Source organism: Schistocerca nitens, chromosome 2 (assembly GCF_023898315.1).
Source record: "Schistocerca nitens isolate TAMUIC-IGC-003100 chromosome 2, iqSchNite1.1, whole genome shotgun sequence".
Classification (NCBI taxonomy): domain Eukaryota; kingdom Metazoa; phylum Arthropoda; class Insecta; order Orthoptera; family Acrididae; genus Schistocerca; species Schistocerca nitens.
The window spans coordinates 746,300,572-746,320,707 of NC_064615.1; the positions used below are offsets into that span (position 1 = coordinate 746,300,572).

The following is a 20,136-nucleotide window of genomic DNA, read 5'->3' on the forward strand; positions in this document are numbered from 1 at the left end:
CAGTGGGAAATATGGAAATGGCAGATTGAACTTTGTTTAAAGGAACATTCTCTTTATTCGATTGAATATGGTATACGTCAGTGTCCGTCATTATCGGGAGGAGACGAACCGTCCAACGCATATCGGCGCTGGCAACGGGACAATGCTCGGGCAACTCGTATCATTGGAACGGCGCTGCTATTTATGTAAGAAAGAAGACTGACGTAAAAGAAATTTGGGATACCCTTACGTCACTGCATGAAAAATCTTCATTGCAGCGACTGTATCTGTTGTTCGATTGTTTCTAAGAAACGTCAAAAGATGACGTCATGTCTGTAACAAAACACTCGTCGCTACTCGCGAACATTTTCCATGACGTGTGCAGTGAGCTGAACAGAATTAATCCAAATGTAACTTTGCTCCTTTCGCTGCTCCACCATCGTATATTCAAAACGTTAGGATCCGAGTATCAGTTTTACAGGTCAACCTGGTATTGTGTTCTTGAACCTGAGCAGACGGCAAAGCTTCTTATTGAGAATTTGCGTTAGATTGAGAATTCACTATTTACACAGGCAGCTGGTGCTTTCTACACAAAATCAAAATCGGATGAGCAACATCAAAAACAGAAGAAATTTGCAACAGAGGGGAGTAAGCCAAAGAAGAAAGAAAGTTGTACATGTCTGTATTGGAAGAAAGCTGGACATATTGTCGAAAACTGTCGAAAGCTCATGGCTGCAGAATAAGCAAAAGCGACAACTAACAACAATAATAATTCGAGTTCCGGTCTAAAAGTGAGCAGCAAACCAGATACATTTCTAGCCACTAGCTTGTAGTCTCATGTTAATTTTTATAGTGCAGATTCTTGGATTTCGGACTCTGGCACGACACGGCTACATTCGAAAAGTTTCCCATTCCACAATGTGTACAGACTGCTTGCAAAGAAATTGTTTTTGCACATGGGACTGGCAGAATTCATATTGAAATATTCATAAATAAAAGGTGGCCACCTACTTTGCTTGAAAATGTCTGGTATGTACCTTATGTCAGACACCAACTTTTCCCTGTCTGTCAAGCTACACAACGTGGATATAATGTGACTTGTGATAACAAAGGTGTTATCATTCGGTGACATAGTGAAATAGTTGCAACAGGAAGACTAGTTGGTTGAGTATACATTATGAACATCAGAGTTTGTACTCCGGATTCACAAGTAAAGATTAACTTAGCAACTTCAGAAGAACAACTACAATGTTGGCATGAGAGACTCCGTTGTCAAGATAAATGTCATACAAGAGATGTGCTCTCTCGTTTCGGTATATCAGTTAAGTGCCCTGATACCACATCGTTTCGTGATGGATGCGTTCTTGACAAATCCCACCGTAAAGCATTTAGCCACAAACTGTCGGTGAATTGATCAATGCAGACGTTAATGGGCCCATGTCTATTGATTCTATAAATAATTTTCGTTACTAGTGATTTTCAAACATGGTTATTCTCGTTTCGTTCGGATATATTGCATGCGAAATAAATCTGAAGTGGCTAACAATTTCAAAACATTTTTGAAGGAGTGTGATGCGGTTGGTCATCATGTAAGCGAAGGCTGCAGATTCTAGGTTTGACAAGGGAATGAAATATTCAACGACATAGGCTTCTAAAACGTAACAATGCAGAAAAACTTTAGTAAGGTAAATGTAATGCATTCTTTCAAAAGACAATACAGAATCCTTGGCAATAGAAGAGATCTACAAGTGAAATACAGCACAACACCAAAATTCTGCATAAAACTGAATAATGCGAATAGCTTAATTCATCACATGACAGAGACCTATACAGTAGTTAGGAGAGGGTACTTTTAAACACCTCGAAATCTTCAAAAATATCTAAATTTTTGACATAATACTAATAGGCATGCATCTGGGTCTTCCTTCTAACAAAAAATATTAACTATTACTTACAACTGCTTAATATTTATGCTCTATATAATACTCTCAGTACACTCAAAACCCATGCACTAAATGACTTACAAGTCAAATGAAAATTAGACTTAATTTATGACAGACCAGACGAAGATGAAGGAGAGAAGTGGTAGTGTGTAGGGGCATGGTTGGCTTATCGCAAGGCGACAGCTGTGCCAGTCCACACGTTTATGTCATGCAGTCTCTGCTCATAGTAAGTGTTCACTGCAATTTACACGAATCCAACATAATTACCTTCAACTTCATTAACCACAGAACCTTTTGTCTGCTCACCAATAACCTTAATGAAAAAGCCTCATACATCTCTTCATATCTTCCATCTGGAAGATAACAGCTGGAAGTCGCCATGTCCTCTCTTATAAAATAACATCTTACATCACATCATATCAACATTACTTCGCTGCTCTCTGGGTGTTAACAGACGGAAGTCATCATATCTACTCTTATCACCTTACAGGGGTACAACAGATAAATTCTCTTTCATCATTATAACTCCTATCACTCATTACATCGTAGCTTGGTGCACTGAGTTAATGAGTCAAGCAACTACCACTTACGAAAAATAGAAGGCATGGACAGAAAAATAATAAAAGGTCAGGAAAGAGAATGTAGAGAGACGCAGGAAGAAGAGAAAGAGAAGGCAGAAAAAGTTCATTCCTTTCGTTCCAGCGTCCTATCGGTTTCGGCAACACAAGTGCTAATGATGTAATTACGACTGTGTATGAAGTTGAGACCTAAAGTCACCTAGTACCAGTAATAAACTATGGACATTACCAGGATTGCCAGAATCTAATGGTTTGTCGCTTTTCTTACAAGGCCTAAACGGTGATCTCGCGTTTGTGCCTGATCTTGCAACAAAAACAAACTCTCATCAATGTAAAACGATTTAGTGCGCCAATAATTTCGGAAACGTTGCAGATATGGTGTGGCACAGGACATTACAGAGCCCTTAAAGCACTCACATCTGTGGAACAGGTAGTAGGAACCTAGTGTCATCAGACGACACAGAAATGATGCTTATAGGAAAGACAAAAGAAAAAAAAGTTGATTATGACACCAAAACGAAATGGAAGAAATTCCATGAATGACTGGGAGACTTTGTGGTTGCCAAACACATTGTGCAAGCTGCATATCCCCAGAGATTAACTGAAAGCCCTGAAAAATATACCTTAAGAAATTTCTCATCACAACGACTAAGCATGACATACCTCCATGACAACAGAATTAAAAAGAAGGATAAGAAATTTACGGCAGTACACATGGTCAATCGAAGTGTGTTTCTAAACTAACATCCGAGCAACATACATCTAAGGGGCTTATCTAAGAACAAATGCACATTCAGCATACCTCATAGTAATTAGACTCACAAAAATTTAAAGTTCAAATTGTTCTTGTAAATAAAGTCACGTCCAAAGAAATGGCAATAGCTGTGTAAGAGGCAAAATTTATACTATAATTTACTTATCTCTAAGTTCCTCTCTGGATAAATGGCTGCAAGGCCTCAGCACATATCAACACTCACAGTACAGTTGTTGGGTTGCGATGCATGGAAGAGACGGTGGTGCCGGAGGCACGGCGGCTGAGGGCCGTATGCAAGCGGTACTCGTGTAGCAGCAGAATGTATGGCGAGGCGGCTGGCTGCACGGCATTGAAAGTATGCACCAGAGCATTGAGACCAGGACCCTTACAGAGTCAGCAGCAGGAAGCTGACCGACTGTGAAGGTGGAACGACGCCTCAGCAGGTGGGCCAGGCAGCTGGTCCTCAGCAACAGCAGAGTCGGCGGCGCGGGTATCTTGGCCAGTGCATAATGGCAAGACTTTGTTTCCTGCCACACTGCGTTCAGTGGACGAGCGTCGTCAGTGGGTGATGCAGGTGGGTGATACGCAACTGGATGGTGGCGGCAGTGGCAGGGAAGCTGCACCGACCATGGATAGGGGGCCCATGCGCTCTGTGAATCACAGCAGTGGCAAGGACATATCGTGCATATTCCTTTCGTGCTTCCGCACCTGGCTCAGAGTTAGCTGGCAGCAACGGGGATGCTGGGCCTGCTGCGACCATCAAATAGCGCCAGAGCGCACTTACTACTCACGTGCACTGTGAGGTGCAACTCAGTGACTCAGTGAGCTTGTGTCGGTGCTGTGTGCTGCTACAGGCAGGCAGTAGATTTTGCCCCAAGTGCTGGTATGTGCAGACATAGCATCTGGCATGGCATCATAGCCAACGCGCTGGAGCACACAGGCTCGACTCGTGGCACAATAACAGCAGTGAATACTGACTGACAACATCAGACATGAACTAAAAGTAAACGACCACCGTATGGACAGATCGGTGGGAACGAATCACGATACTGACTCCAATCTACATAGGCAAGGAAGTGGGGAAATTATTGTTGGATCCGACTTATTATGACAGTGTACAGAAGGTCGAGCGGTCAGGAGTTGTAAGTAGGCATCCAGGGCTCCTGTTGAATGACAGTACAGGAAATTAGGTAAAATAAAGAGAATATGTTTCAGTGTACGGCATGGAAGGGGCACGCCTAGGGTCTGAAGTTACCAGGGTTAGGCCAGTCTAGTAGCTCAAACAACTAATTGAAGTGGGCAGTGGAAGGGGATGTTAACTGATGTTGGTGGCCACTCATGGAATGCAGAGCCAGAGGCTCTGCCTCCCATTAAGGACATCTGTTCTGCTCGAGGTCTGGATCACAAGACAGAGAGGCAACTGTGCTCTGCACTGCAGAATGCTCCAGCATCCACACGCGTGACCTGTAACCCACACATGCTATTGGCTAAAGCCGATGATGTGAATTCACTAGCAGTATCAGTGTAGGGCTCAAGGCGTCTCTTGTCAGCAGCTTTAGCTGGACAGATCTGTCTCGGTTCTGAAAGACAGTCAACTTGTATCAAGTAGGCATAGCATACGTTGCTCTGGGAGTAAACTTGTAAAGATTCGACTGGGCCATTAAAACAAATTTTTTAAACCAATTCCCTAAAATATTTCTTGACTGGCTGCCATCCTGTACAGTATATACAAGTCCAACCGACCTTCACTTAACCACTGTTCAATAACATATAATTGAATTCTTTTGTTTTTTCATAAAAGAAATGATGACAAGATACAGACAGAAGAAGAAGAGGAAGAAGAAGGTGCAGAGAAGTGCACATATAAAAAAGCAAGGAGGAAACAAGTGAAACGATAATTAGTAAATTATCATAACTTGAAGATGTTTGCCACCTATTCATTTCTGCAAGCAGTTTCACAGTTCTCTAAAATAAGTAAATGATCAGCTAATGTTTGTCCAGTAAAAGCTGCATTGTTCATTGTAGGCATGACATATGCAGCACTTGAATCCTTTTATGTACTTCTGATACACTTAGCATAGCCCGAAACCCTAAAATGTGGACATCCACAACAGAATTGATATCCAGACTTCTAGTCTGGACCTTGATAAAATGGTAGAATAAGGCGAAGACTGCTGATGTGATATCATATCTAACTGTTCTAAAAAGGCGTTTTTTTTTAAAAAAAAAGAAGTTTGACTACTATACCTCTTACCTGTAGTATAGCCCAGGTAATCAGTACTGGTTCTTTTTTAGATAAGAAAGTGCGATTGCTGCAAAACAGTGACTGTGATGTTCCTATTGAGATCCAAACCAAACCATTTCAGGACAGCCAAATGAAACATTGTTACTTCACTTTTATGATGATATCGTATGGCTATATTAGATAAGAAATGAACAAAATAAAAAAGGTTATAGCTTACACATCATGTATATATATTGTTCTTTAGATCCCATGCCCCTTGTGTATTTTTCACTGGATTGAATCTTGTTTAAAAGTTCCTTTTGTTGGCACAAATAAAATTTTACACATTCAACTGTCAGGCTATTTCTCTCCTTTATCCACTTTGGTTGTATTAAGGAGAACAACATCTCAGCACGCGCATTGTATGCTGGCACTTCAAAGAAAAAATAAGCAATTTTAATTAATTCTCTAAACTGCTCTTCGCTGCTAGACAACTCAACATGCTTGCACCATTTTTTCTATCTTGGTTCAGATTTTCCATCATCAGTGGCCATGATTTCTTTTTTAAGTTTGAAAACTGATCAAAACACTTTTCATCATAAATTTTGCACACCAAAAGATGCAGGAAGCCTGTGTTAATGGGTGCTTAAGCCATACTGGGTGTTACAAATGGCTTACATGGTTTAAAAATGGCCAGATGGAAGTTAAAGCTCACCATCATTCATGAAGCCCTCTGATGGCTACCGACGACGCTCATGTCAGGAACGTGAACGAAGATGTGCTTGCCAATCGAATACTGACTGTCCAAGAGATTGCAGAAGAATGTAACAATTCAGTTGGATCATGTCATGAAATCCTGACACATTATCTTGGAATGCATAGTGTTGCCGCCAAGTTCGTCCCATGGCTCATGATTCAATACCAGGAAGACCTTCACCTCGCAATCTGTGAAGAGCTTTGGATTCGCGAATGAGAACGAGATGTTTCTTGAGAGAATCATAACTGGTGATGAGAGGTAGGTATACAAGTATGACGTTGAGAGCAAGTTTCAGTCTTCACAATGGGTCAGGAAAGGTTCTCCAAGACCAAAAAATGCTTGTCAGGTCAGGTCAAATCTCAAACCCATGCTGATAGTTTTCTTTGACTTTGAAGGATTAGCTCATCATGAATTCGTGCCACAAGGACAAACTGTTAATCGATGGTACGGTCAGGACGTATTGTGGTGCCTGTGAGAAAGTGTGGCGAGACAATTCATGGATCTTGCATTATGATAACACACTCGATCTTGAACAAGCGGTCTCACACGAGGGGAAATTCCTAAGTCGGCTTTCGTATATAAATAAACGTCCGTATTGTACGGATTTTTCATTTAGCTGATGCTGTCTGCAGACTCCTACAGTGGTGTACCAAAGAAGAAAGAACATTGAAGCATAAGTTTATCTCGATCAAAATCGCTATTGATCTTGATGAGTTCGTGTGATAAAGTACTGAAAAGTGAAACCACATCTTAGAATACCGACATTTATTTCCTAGCGAAAATATATACATACAAACACATGAAACAATTTTTATAAGGGAGTAAATAGGTCTCTGTTATCTTATCCATTATTATTTTCTTACATAACTGATCACGTCAGAAATAACTGAATTTTTCTGTTTCAACAGAGATAACATTTTCACTTAAAATGTTGTTTAATGGTAGTTGTTCATCAACTTATGTGCTTATTTATGCACAGTGTAAGTGTAAGCTCTGTTCTTTCATTGTAAAACATAAGTAACCTTCCGCTTTCAGATATCTGATCTACTGCTATAATACGAGTGAATGCGGCGAAAGTAGGTTAACTTCCGATGCTACTGGGCGACGACACCGTCAAAACTTCTCTCCCGAGAAACCAAGGAGTTGCGAGAAACCATGAAAACGACGTGCATGTGACAAAGCCACCATGTGAAAGGCTTTATGGAATGTTTTCAGGTGACGTGACAGCAAGTGTGAACTGGACTTACTGCAGCGCCACATTTAACTAATTCATTCTCTTCCCTGAAGTTAGCGTAGTACACAATACGTCAACACAACGTCAAATGTTTGTTGCCAGCTTCGGAGTGGAGACGATGCGAATACACGTGGTGAAACTTTTGCCGCTGCTGTAGATGGGGACACGAGCAACGAACGTAGATACAGACATATTGCGAACTTAGTCGGGAAAATTACTGCAAAAAGAAAAATGTTTATAAACTCAGTGTATATGCGGTTTGCATGCGCAAATAACGGTAATCCGCAAACCGGCGGAAAAACGAACTCCACTACATTTTGGCGCGACGGAAGTGCTCTACCGTGTGCCCTACTATGTATGAGGAGCTTTGCCCATTTCCGCTTTTGAGGTATAGCATCTTTGAGTGTAGCTGTGTACTGTGTATTGGAAGTGGCTTGTCATTTTGTTGTGTTCGTTGAGGTTAGAATTAAAGAGGGACAATGCCAGATTTTCTTGGAGATGACATGCGAAAGGTGAAGAAAGAGGAAAAAGAAGAAGAGAAAGAGATTAAAGGTTGGTGTAGCTTTCATACGTTGGGTGTAATTTAATAAATGGACGATTATCAGTAAGATTTCTCTCTTTCTGTGTTGATGTTCCGTGACATTTTAAAGCAGTGTGAAGTTGAAGAAGAATCCGTGATCAGTTTATGTATGGTTGGTTTTCGTTCAGTTTATAATGTTTAGAGTTTGCTCATCTTGTTTCTGATCATTTTTCATAAGCTCTGTGCGTAAAAGTACAAAAATACTGTAAAGGTTTAAAAGCAAGGCTGCAAGTCAAGAGGCTTGATTTTGAGCAATTGGGGTCTTTACTGACAGGATATGCTGCTTTACCATAGTTTATACACTTTCTTAAGTAATAGCCTTTACCCTGCTTTTAAGCATCATAAGGCCATTCAAGACGACAGGAGCCACGAGTTGTTGGTAGAAAATGAATATTATTTAATTATTTTTCGTGTTATTAAGCCAACTTGTTTCAGGGATGTGTAAATTTAAGAATTGTGCTTTGGGTATACACGAATGTGATAATGCATCTGTTGAGCCGTTCTGATTTAAGGTTTCTGCAATTCCGATAAATGCCAGGATGGTTCCTTCAACAAGACCATTGCTGACCACCTGTCCTGTCTTCATTAAACAAGTGTGTGTGTGTGTGTGTGTGTGTGTGTGTGTGTGTGTGTTAGTATGACTTATGTCTTTGTATGTATTATGCTGACAAATCATACATCATTTTCAAATGATCATTGACTGAATAAATTATGAATATTAAATACTAAAGATTGTAAAATACGAAAGATTGCAGTAGACTTGTAACTACAGAAAAGTCTTCTGTTGCAGCTCTGGATGAAGGTGATATAGCACTTTTGAAGACATATGTAAGTACCAAAAATTTTGTCATAAAATTTTGTTGTGTATGAGCCATTTATATAAAATTGTGATTTGTAGGTACCTAATTATTATAAGTTACACCTTTTTACTAGTCATGCAGTTGAAAAACCTGCCTTAAAAAAGTTTATTTTGACTGGGAGTTGTATGTCAATAAGACACTTGATATTTGCTTAAGCTTACAGTGTCAACTTTGCTGTTGATATCTGATGTGTGTGTTGTGATTGTTATGAGGGATTAGAGTAAATAAAGTCTCAGAATAACAGTAAATTACAGCTGTTATTCAATATGCTAGTTGTGCACGAATTACATATACATATGACTTCTGAGGGCTGAGTGCGATTGTGAGATGAGGGGGTATTAGAGACTGATACCATGAGAATTGTGAAATTCATGGTTGTTTTTTGAGCATGTTTCCATCAACATAATTCAGAGAGGTAACTGTTTAGGGGGAGGATCCAGATGACACAGATTCTGAAGCAGCCATTGGAGTAGAGTACCTTACATTCAGCAGCGACTTCTTTGCTGTGTAGTCAACTCTGATCTGTTTGGTGGTGGCCATTCATTAGTATGGATTGTTTGTGGGCAGTCATGCTTACATAAAACATACTATGTAGAAGATGCGTCAGAGCTAGTGTATGATGTGACTGCTTTCATAGGTAGCCCTGTCACTGATATGGTAGGATATACCTGTCATGATATAGGTATAGGATATACTGGGTGGTTGCATGGAACAGTTCTTGCACCTGGATCCTACACAGGGATATGATCCATGTGCCAAGGAGATTGGCGTAGAGGCATTCATATGCAATAGGGATTTTTTGTAGATTGAGTGGGTGGCAGAATACCACTTTTATGGTACAAACTGTATGTATGTCAGATGACCAACTAGTGGACTGTTTGGAGGGTAATGTGTTTCTGTGAAAGCTTTAAGAAGACCTTCACTATTTTGGGCAAGGGATTGTCCGACGCTTCAGAAGTGCTGTCCATGGATAGCCAGACAATATGAGAGGGATGTTTTAGTATGGAGATATTGCAGCTATCAAACTTGAGGTACTGTTCATAGTTAGTGGGCTGGATATGGACAAATTTATATAGAGCCATCAGGGAAATGGTCAACATCAAATAGGTGTCATACTTGGGCAGGGAGGAGCATATGAAGCAGGTAGGAGAGATATACATAAATGATCTGACAGGCAGGATGAGCAGCAACTACAGCTGTTTTGCTGATGATGCTGTATTGTAGCCTATAGGAAGTTGTTGTCATTGACTGTAAGAGGATACAAGGTGATGTGGATGTAGTTTGTGTGACGAATTGCAGCTTAAGCTAACTGTATAAAAATGTATCTTAATGCAGATATGTAGGAAAAACGGTCTTGTATATATTCACATACAGCAGTAATAGTGCAATGCTCGACAGTCAGGTAAATATCTAGACATAATGTTGCAAAGTGATATGAAATGGGGTATGGTGACGGTTGTAGGGAAGGTTGAATGGTTGACTTCGATTTGACAGAATTTTAAGAGTGGTGCACATATAAAGTCAATGGAAGTGTCAGATTCCACCTGTCTGCTCTGACCCATGACATAATGGTGGTGTGGTGTGTGATGTCACTATGGCAGTGTTTTTTGAGTTGGGTGTGTTTGTAGATGTCATGTTGTATTTGATCATGTCCTCTGGTGGTGGATGTGGACGTGCTGAGTTAAACGTGTGGTATTGGGTTCATGTGAGTTTTGGTTGTCATCATGTTAACATGGTTTTGAGTTTAGGTAGTTGCTGCAGTAATATGGGTTGTGGAAGTGTTTTCGGTGGGTTCTTGTTTGTGTGTTTGATGTTTTTGTGAGGTCTGATTAGTTTGATGTTTGTTGTGGGGAAAGAATTCTAATTTTTTATTTGCTTTTTTGCTAGGTATGGATATGACAGTGATGTTCATGAGTGTATCATTACATTCTGAGATGGGTGATTTTATTATGTCAGACATACAGTTTCTGCAGATGTTCGGTCTTATTGCTGAATATGTTAGGTGTCACGTTTGTGGCAACAATAAAAGTTTGACGAGAGTTCTGGCAGCTTGGATCAGGGGGTTTCTATATGTGGCGCTGGTGTGGGTGTATATTTGTGTGTGTGTGTGTGTGTGTGTGTGTGGGGGGGGGGGGGATCAACATAGCTGATATTGCCGCAGGCTTTGGTAAGTGATTTTTGTTTTGGTTTTATTCTGTAGTAATTATGATTTATTTGTATGTTGTATATTCGTGGTAGGTCGGCTGAGTTTTAATTGATGCAGTGAATATGGGGTGTTTGGGTTTTCGAGTTGTGATTTTGGTTCCACTTTTTGGAGTTGTGGGTGTTGATTTTTTTTTTTTATAAATAGCTGTTGTTGAGCTATATAGCGCAAGGGAAATTTGAAATTCCTTTGCTTTTGGTGGTGTAGGGAATGTTAAAATTTAATTTTTTTTATATTTGTTTTGGGATGGTGCGGTGTGATATATATAGCTTGTTGCTGCCCTAAACTCTGAATTTTTCGCCATTGTCCTGTTAGTTTCATTTATTTTTGGAGTGAGACATTATTGTGTATGTAGTGACGGCATTGTCATTTTGAATACACTGGAAGTAGCGGTTTCTGCCATATTGATGTCGTGGGTCAAAGCAACGGGTGGAATCGGATACTTCACTAATGTCGAATATAGAACACTAGTGTGACCCATTTTTGAATACTGCTCAAGTGTACTGCATCGTGAACACACATTCACCTCCAGTTATAGAGAATTTTCTCTTAATGCTTGGTATATCTTTCATGCATAACTAACAGTTCTGTTTAAATAATGAGGTCAATTCAGTCCTTACTTTGTGTTGCTTAATGTTATAGATAGCTTTGATTAATATTAGTCTTCCACAACTGTCTTCTGGTATCAACTCCCTAAGCAATTTACACTTTTTAGTGGTTAGCTGTTTGCAAACCTGAAGATATAGCAGCAAACAAAGTGACACCAAATCCGAAAAATTCTCACCTGCTCTGATTCACTTAGTGCCTGCTAACCACTGCAGCAGATGTATCCAATAGACAAAATTATCCAGTTACTACAGGACAAATTACCCGTCCTTGAACAGCAGGAGAAGTGGGTAGCATTCTGCAAGGTTCTAAGAGATGTAACAATTCGGGAAAGTGACATAAACTAGCAGCTAAGGAGGCCTGCGGGGAACCCATTGTGACAGTGCACAGTTTACCTGCAGGCTATCATTGTACCACTGAGTCAGAAAGCCGTGTAACTGTTGGATGATGAGTGGCAAGGACTGAGGGATAAAACTTGCATAGTGGACTCCACTTGCATTTTTTGTAGTTTATGTGCACAGGTGGGCATAAAAATAGTCAGGTATATATTCGTTATCAGGTTTAAGTCTCCTGAATTTACAACTTAGTTTTACTTTGTGTAATGAAAAGTGTGTCAAATATTGTGCATCTTAGGCACCAGACTACACTACAAATCATTCTGTTACCTTTTTTCATATTCATTGGCTTCACGAACTCTCAACCAGATTCACCTTCCAACTGAACCTAACCAGACTGAGAGACAGCAAGCTGCAGTTAGTGAAACCAACTGTGTAGCTGCAGCGGACCAATCACGTGGACAGGATGAAGTCGTCATGATCAGGCTGCGAATAGGGGACAGTTCAATGTATGGTGTACAATTTGGCGCAAGGATCTTGCAGTGTCTGATGCCTGTCGCATACAAATCACCACATGCCAAGTTTCAAGAGTGCACTACAGATGCATGTGTGTGCACCCTCAAATGCGCGCGCCGCACACACACACACACACACACACACACACACACACACACACACACACTCACTCACTTTGTTGAAGACTGTGACCCACAAACCTCCATCTGAAGACCTTGGACTGCAGTTCAGACAGTTCACAAAATTTTAAAAGCTTTGCAACACTCAGCTCACCATTACCTAAAACAGAAGTCGGCTGCCCACTTGCGTATGCTGCTGCTGTCTGATCAGAATATAAAATGCACTCTATTAAGGTGGCATGCAACAGGTATCACACATGAATAACCCTCCCCCTGAGTGTAAAGGCATGCAGTAATTGACTGTACCCTATTTGAAGACACGTGAGGATTACTTTACCCCATCGTAGTGACTGGTACGAGTTCCGTCACAGTCACATACTTAGCTTCACGAAGTTTTGTGTAGGTTTGTGTGTAAGGCCACAAGTCTATGCAAAAGAACTTCAAGGGAAATGTTATATATTTTATTCCAGTACAGGGTTTCTGTTAGGTAGCAGGGGTAAAATACAGGGAGGGAGGGCTATTTACAACTTGTACAGATAGGAGACACAGTTACTAGTAGAGGAACATGAAAGGGAAGCAGCAGTTGAGAAGGCAGTGAAGCAGGGTTGTACCCAATCCCTGGTGTTATTAAATCTGTACATTGACGAAGAAATAAAGGGAACCAAAGAAAAATGTCTAGTAGGAATTGTTCAGGGGGAAGAAATAAAAACTTTGAGGTTTGCTGATGATGACATTGTAATTCTGTCAGACAGTAAAGGGCTTGGAAGATCAGTTGAAGGGAATGGACAGTGTCTTGAAAGGAGGATATAAGGTGAACACCAACAAAAGCAAAACAAGGGTAATGGAATGTAGTTGAATTAAATCACATGATGCTGAGGGAATTAAATTAGAAAATGACACTTAAAAGTAGTAAAAGCGTTTTGCTATTTGGGCAGCAAAACAACTGACAATGGCTGAAGTAGCGGATATAAAATATAGACTAGCAGTGGCAAGAAAAGTGTTTCGGAAAAAGAGAAATTTAACATCATATACAGATTTAAGAGTTAGGAAGCCTTTTCTGAAAGTACGGGATGCGTCAAAAGAATCATCCGATTAAAAAAGGTCACTACTATTATGTTATTTGAGATATGTGCATGAACAATGTGCTGTTGAAAAGAGCAAATTATTCAGTTTTAAATGGTTCCTACTAAGTAGCAGCAGTGTGCACCCACTCCAGTTCTAGTAAAACTGGTGTGGGGACAACAGAAAGCATTTTGTGTTCTACATTTTGCATTGTGCTGGTTGTAAATAGCTGTACAGCGTGACTTTCGTACTCGGTATGGTGTGGATCATTGGCACAGAGCATTAGACGATGGGATGAACAATTCGGAGAAACAGGTTGTTTGTGTAAAGGCAAATCGCTGGGCCATCTCAGAGTGTCTGACACAGACATCCCAGCTCGACAGCTCAATGTGCCCCCGATGTCCAACAGGCGTGTGTTGCGTTGATGGTTACATGTGATACCATGCAAAAATCAGCTACTGCAAGCTCTTCGTGAAGGTGACAAACAGTAATATGTGGAGTTTTCTAATTTTGTTCTTGGAAAGATGGAGGATGACAGTTTTTTTCCACGCTTACTTTTTAATCCCGAGGCAACATTCAATTTAAATGGAAAGATGAACTGTTATAATGTGAGACTATGGGGTATGGAACAACTACATGAATTTGTACAACACGACTCTCCAAAATTTAATGTGTTTTGCAGTTCCACAGTAAAAGGCGTGTGGTCCATTTTTTCTCTGCCAAGAACACTGTTACAGGAAGCACATATATCTATATGCTTGAGAACTTTCTTTTCTCACAGTTGGAGACTGACTCGAACGATTTCATTTCCCAACAGGATGGGGCACCGCCACACTCCCATCTGGAAGTGTGGGAATTTTTAAATCAAAGGATTAGTGACCAAATGATTTAACCTTCCATTACTGGCCTCCAAGGTCACCAGACCTGACTGTATGTGACTATTTCTTGTGGAGTGTTTGCAAAAGACTCAATTTATGTGCCTACATTTCCTACAACAATGAATGAACTGAGACATCGCATAACGGCAGGTGTGGAAGCTGTAACTTAAGACATGCTTGCTGCAGTGTGGGAACAGTTAGAATACCACATTGACATATGTCGTACATCTCATGGGGGGCGTATTGAACACTTATGAAAAGGTATGAAAAAACGAAAACTTTGAGTTTTCCGTTCATTAAAAAACAAAATTCATTGTATGTTTGTTAGTTTCAGAAATATAGTCATGCCAAATCGGATGATTTTTTTTTTTGATACACCCTTTATTTGTATTGAGTGTAAATGTGTGTGGAAGTAAAACATAGCTTAGACAGAAGAAAATGAAAGCTTTTGAAATATGGTGCAATAGATGAATGCCGAAGAATAGATGGGATAGATCACATAACTAATGAAGAGGTGATGGTGTTACAGAAGTGTCAGATTCCACCTGTCTGCTTTGACCTAAGACGTCATCAGTATGGCAGAAATAGCTACTTCCATTGTATACAAAATGATGACAATGATGTCACTACATAAACATGCAACAAATGTGAATAAAAATAAAAATGAAAAAAAGTGAAACTAATTGTCAACTGCGGAAAATTGGGGATTTATGGCAGGGACAAGCTAAATATACAACAATTACAAAACATTGCACCACCCCAAAACAAATAATATAAAAAAATTAAATTTCAGCATTCCGCTACACCAACAAAATCGCAGGAATGGGAAGTATAGTGAAATGCAGCTACCGATACCAAAAAGAAAACACTTACAACCCCAAAAAGTGGAGTCAGGTATTTACCTTGAACATAGCTCAGCCACAGGTATACCAACAAACTGACACCTACATCTACATGGCTACTCTCCAATTCACACTTAAGTGCCTGGCAGAGAGTTCATTGAACCATTTTCATACTACTTCTCTAGCATTCCACTCTCGTATGGCGTGTGGGGAAAAAGGAACACCTAGATCTTCCCGTTCGAGCTCTGATTTCTCTTATTTTATTATGATGATCATTTATCCCTATGTAGGTGGGTGTCAGCAAGATATTTTCACATTCAGAAGATAAAGTTGGTGATTGAAATTTCGTAAATAGATCTTGCCGCAAAGAAAATCGCCTTTGTTTCAGTGACTGCCACCCTGACTAGCGTATCATATCAGTGATACTATCACCCCTCTTGCGCGATAACGCGAAACGAGCTGCCCTTCTTTGCACTTTTTCGATGTCCTCCGTCAATCCTACATGGTAAGGATCCCATACTGCGCAGCATATTCCAGCAGAGGACGGACAAGTGTAATGTAGGCTGTCTCTTTAGTGGGTTTGTCACATCTTCTAAGTGTTCTGCCAACAAAGTGCAGTCTTTGTCTTGCTTTCCCCACAATATTAGCTATGTGGTCTTTCCAATTTAAGTTGCTCGTAATTGTAATTCCTAGGTATTTGGTTGAATTGACAGCCCTTAGATTTGTTTGTTTTATGCCAATTGCCACTTTTTGCACCGTACAGAAATTCTCTCTAGGTCATTTTGTAATTGGAATCGATCATTTGATGATTTTACTAGACGGTAAATTACAGCATCATCTGCAAACAATCTAAGGGGGCTGTTCCGATTATCACCTAGATCATTTACATAAATCAGTAACAGCAGAAGGCCTATTACACTACCTTGTGGAACGCCAGATATCACTACTGTTCTATTCGATGATTTACTGTCCATCACTACGAACTGTGACTTCTCTGAGAGGAAATCGTGAATCCAGTCACACAACTGAGATGATACTCCATATGCATGCAATTTGATTAATAGCTGCTTCTAAGGAAAGGTATCAAAAACCTGGAAATCTAGGAATATGGAATTGATCTGAGGTCTCCTGTCAACAGCACTCATTACTTCTTGGGAATAAAGATTGCCCAAGAATGATATTTTCTGAATCCGTGTTGGTTATGTACCAATAAGTCATATTCTTCAAGGTGATTCATAATGTTTGAATGCAGAATTTGCTCCAAAACCCTACTGCAAATTGTCAGTGATATGGGTCTGTAATTCAATGGGTTACTCCTATTTCCTTTCTTGAATATTGGTTTGACCTGTGCTGCTTTCCAGTCTTTAGGAACAGACCTTTCATCAAGTGTGCGGTTGTATATGATTGCCAAGAAAGGCGCTATTGTGTCTGGAACCTGATTGGTATACCATCTGGACTGGAAGACTTGCCTTTCTTAAGTGATTTGTTTCGCAACACCTAAGATATCTACTTTTGTCACTCATGCTAACAGCTGTTCTGGTTTCAAATTCTGGAATATTTACTTCGTCCTCTTTCATGAAGGAATTACGGAAAACTGTATTTAGTAACTCCGCTTTAGTGATACCATCATCGTTAACATTTCCATCGCTATTGCGCAGTGACGGTATTTTTTGTGTCCTTCTGAATTTGGCATGCTTTTCTCATTGCTTCTGCAACACTGTTCTGGCGTGTTTTGTGTACCATGGTGGATCAGTCCTGTCTCTCAGTAACTTATGTGGTATGAATCTACCTATTGCTGTCGATACTGTATCTTTGAATTTGAGCCTTATCTGGTCTACACTTACATAATTAGCTTGCAAGGAATGGAGACTCGCTCTTAGGAAGGCATCAAGCAGAATTTTTATCTGCTGTTTTAAATAGATATATTTTGCGTTTATTTTTAGTGGTTTTGATTGATATGATTTTAAACCTCGCTAAAATGACCTTGTGTTCATTAATACCAGTATCCGTCATGATGCCCTCTATTAGATCAGGATTATTTGTGGCTGAGAGGTCAAGTGTGTTTTCGCAACCATTTACAATTCGTGTGGGCTCATGAACTAATTGTTTGAAGTAATTCTCAGAGAAAGCATTTAGTACAATTTCGGAAGATGTTTTCTGTCTTCCACCAGCTTTGAACATGTATTTTCGCCAACAAATCGAGGGTAGATTGAAATATCCACCAGTTATAAATGTATGAGTGGGGTACTTATTTGTAATGATATTAAAGTTTTCTTTGAACCGATAAACCATTATGTCATCTGAGATGGGGTTTGGTAGGAGCAGCCAATTATTATTTTGGTGCGGCTGTTGAGTTTAACCTCTACCCATAGTAATTTGCAGGAACTATCTATTTCAACTTCGCTACAAGATAAACTACTACCAACAGGCACAAACACACCACTGCCTACTTTATTTAATCTACCCTTCTGAACACGGTTTGCGCCTCTGTAAAAATTTCGGCAAATTTTATCTCCGGCTGTAGCCAGCTTTCCTTTCCTATAACAATTTCAGCTTAAGTACTTCCTACCAGCGCTTGAAGCTCTGGTACTTGTCCAACACAGCTACGACAATTTACAACTACAATACTGACTATTGATTTGTCGATTCTCGTCGTTTCTTTGCCCTGTACTCTTTGAGACTGGAGCCCTTTTTGATCTTTCCCGAGACTTTCTAACCTAAAAAAAACCGCCCAGTCCACCCCACACAGCCCCTGTTACCTGTGTAATCACTTCCTCTGTGTAGTGGACACCTGACCTATTTAGTAGAACCTGAAACCCCACCACCCTATGGCGCAAGTCGAGGAATCTGCAGCCTACATGGTCGCAGAACCATCTGAGCTTCTGATTCACTCTCTCCAATCAGCTCTGTACCAAAGGTCCGCAATCGGTCCTGTCGACGATGCTGCAGATGGTGAGTTCCGCCTTCATCACACTAGCAAGACTGGCAGTCTTCACAAACTCAGATAGCCGCCAGATACTAGAGAGATTCTTTTCTGATCCATAGCGACACACATTAGTGCCGACATAAGCCACCACCTGCAGGTGGCTGCATCCTGTACCCTTCATGGCATCCGGAAGGACCCTTTCCACATCTTGGATGACTCCCCCCGGTATGCACATGGAGTGCACATTGGCTTTCTTCCCGTCCTTAGCTGCCATATCCCTAAGGGGCTCCATCACACGCCTAACATTGGAGCTCCCAATGACAAGCAATCCCACCCTCTGCACTTGTCTGGACCTCTCAGGAAAGACCGGCCACTGCTGCAACAGGTGAGGCCCTTGCTGGCTCAGAAGTAGTTTCAGCAGTGGGCAGTACCTCAAGCCAGTTACGGAGGTGTAAGGGTACAGCCTTGCGGCCAGCACCAACTTTCGCCTTCCGCCCAGGGATTCGCGACCCCGCCACGGTTTGCCTATCACCACCTGGCAGGGATGTCCGAATCAGAGGGCACAGTGGCATCAGAGATTCCTGGCAAATTCTACAGGTTCCAGAGGTGCCAAAGCACTCGCCTCAGGTGTCCCATTGTCACTGTGGCCCAAGGCAATAGCCTGGAGCCTGTAGACCACGACCATCACAGCTTCCGGCTGTTTACGGACGGTGGTCAATTCCCCCTGAAACCGTACACAACAGGCACAGTCCCTATCCATCCCTAACATTTTTTCCTCTCTTTTTATCTCCCAAGCCATTCAAAACAGATGACTGACAACTACACGAATTTACCCTATACGGGTACTGAAACGTGATGCTACAACTCTCAAATACTATAATACGCCCGAGATTTGTGAATTAAACTATGCAAGTACCCAAAAACACACAAAGAAGTTAAGAATTAAACTATAATACAAATAAGTGAGCTACGAGTGAGACTTGCTGCTGGCTGCTGCTTATCAAACGGCGGCAGGGAGCTACAACCCCGAAAGGTGGAACCAAAAAACCTACTACTCAAAAACCCAGTACCCCACATTCACTACATCAATTAAAACACAATTGACGTACCATAAATATACAACACACAAAACATCACAGTTACTAGAGTAAAACCAAAACAAAAATTTCTTACCAACAAAATCCTCTGACAATACCACGTAGGTTTGCCACCACACGCATGCACGCTCTCAGGCCGACAAAGTCACATGTACATGTCCCTGGTCTGAGCTGCCGGAACTATCGTCAACCTCATGTTGTTGCCACCTAAAATATTAACCAATAAGACCAGACATCTGCAGAAACTGTATGACAGACATCATATCATCTCACGTCTCAGAATGTAATGATATACTTTGAGCTTCCCTATCTTATCCATACCTAACAAAAAATGCAATTAATAAAAAAATTAGACTTCTTTCCACAAAGCAAATACCAAACTAATCAGACCTAACAAAAATGCCAAACACACAAACAAGAAAAAACGCTACTAACTCACTCAACACTTCCATAACCCACGTTACCGGGCCAACTACTAAACTCGAAACAATATTAGTACAATGACAACCAAAACTCCAACTAACTCAATACCACTCATTAAACTCGGCATGTCCACATCCGCCACCAGAGGGCACCATCAAATAGAACACATCTACAAATACAACCAACTCAGAAACTCTGTGCCATAGTGACGCCACACACC

General features: G+C 40.7%; 1 protein-coding gene across 1 annotated transcript in view; it reads left to right on the forward strand.

Moving 5' to 3' along the window:
• Positions 1–7,864: 7,864 nt before the first annotated feature.
• LOC126236974 (26S proteasome regulatory subunit 7) overlaps positions 7,865–20,136 on the forward strand; it is a 47,543-nt gene continuing 35,271 nt past the window's right edge. The window contains exons 1-2 of the mRNA XM_049946692.1: positions 7,865–8,021; positions 8,840–8,877. Coding sequence (XP_049802649.1) covers positions 7,949–8,021; positions 8,840–8,877 — 111 coding nt within the window. The 5' untranslated portion in view covers positions 7,865–7,948. The remainder of the gene's footprint in view (positions 8,022–8,839; positions 8,878–20,136) is intronic.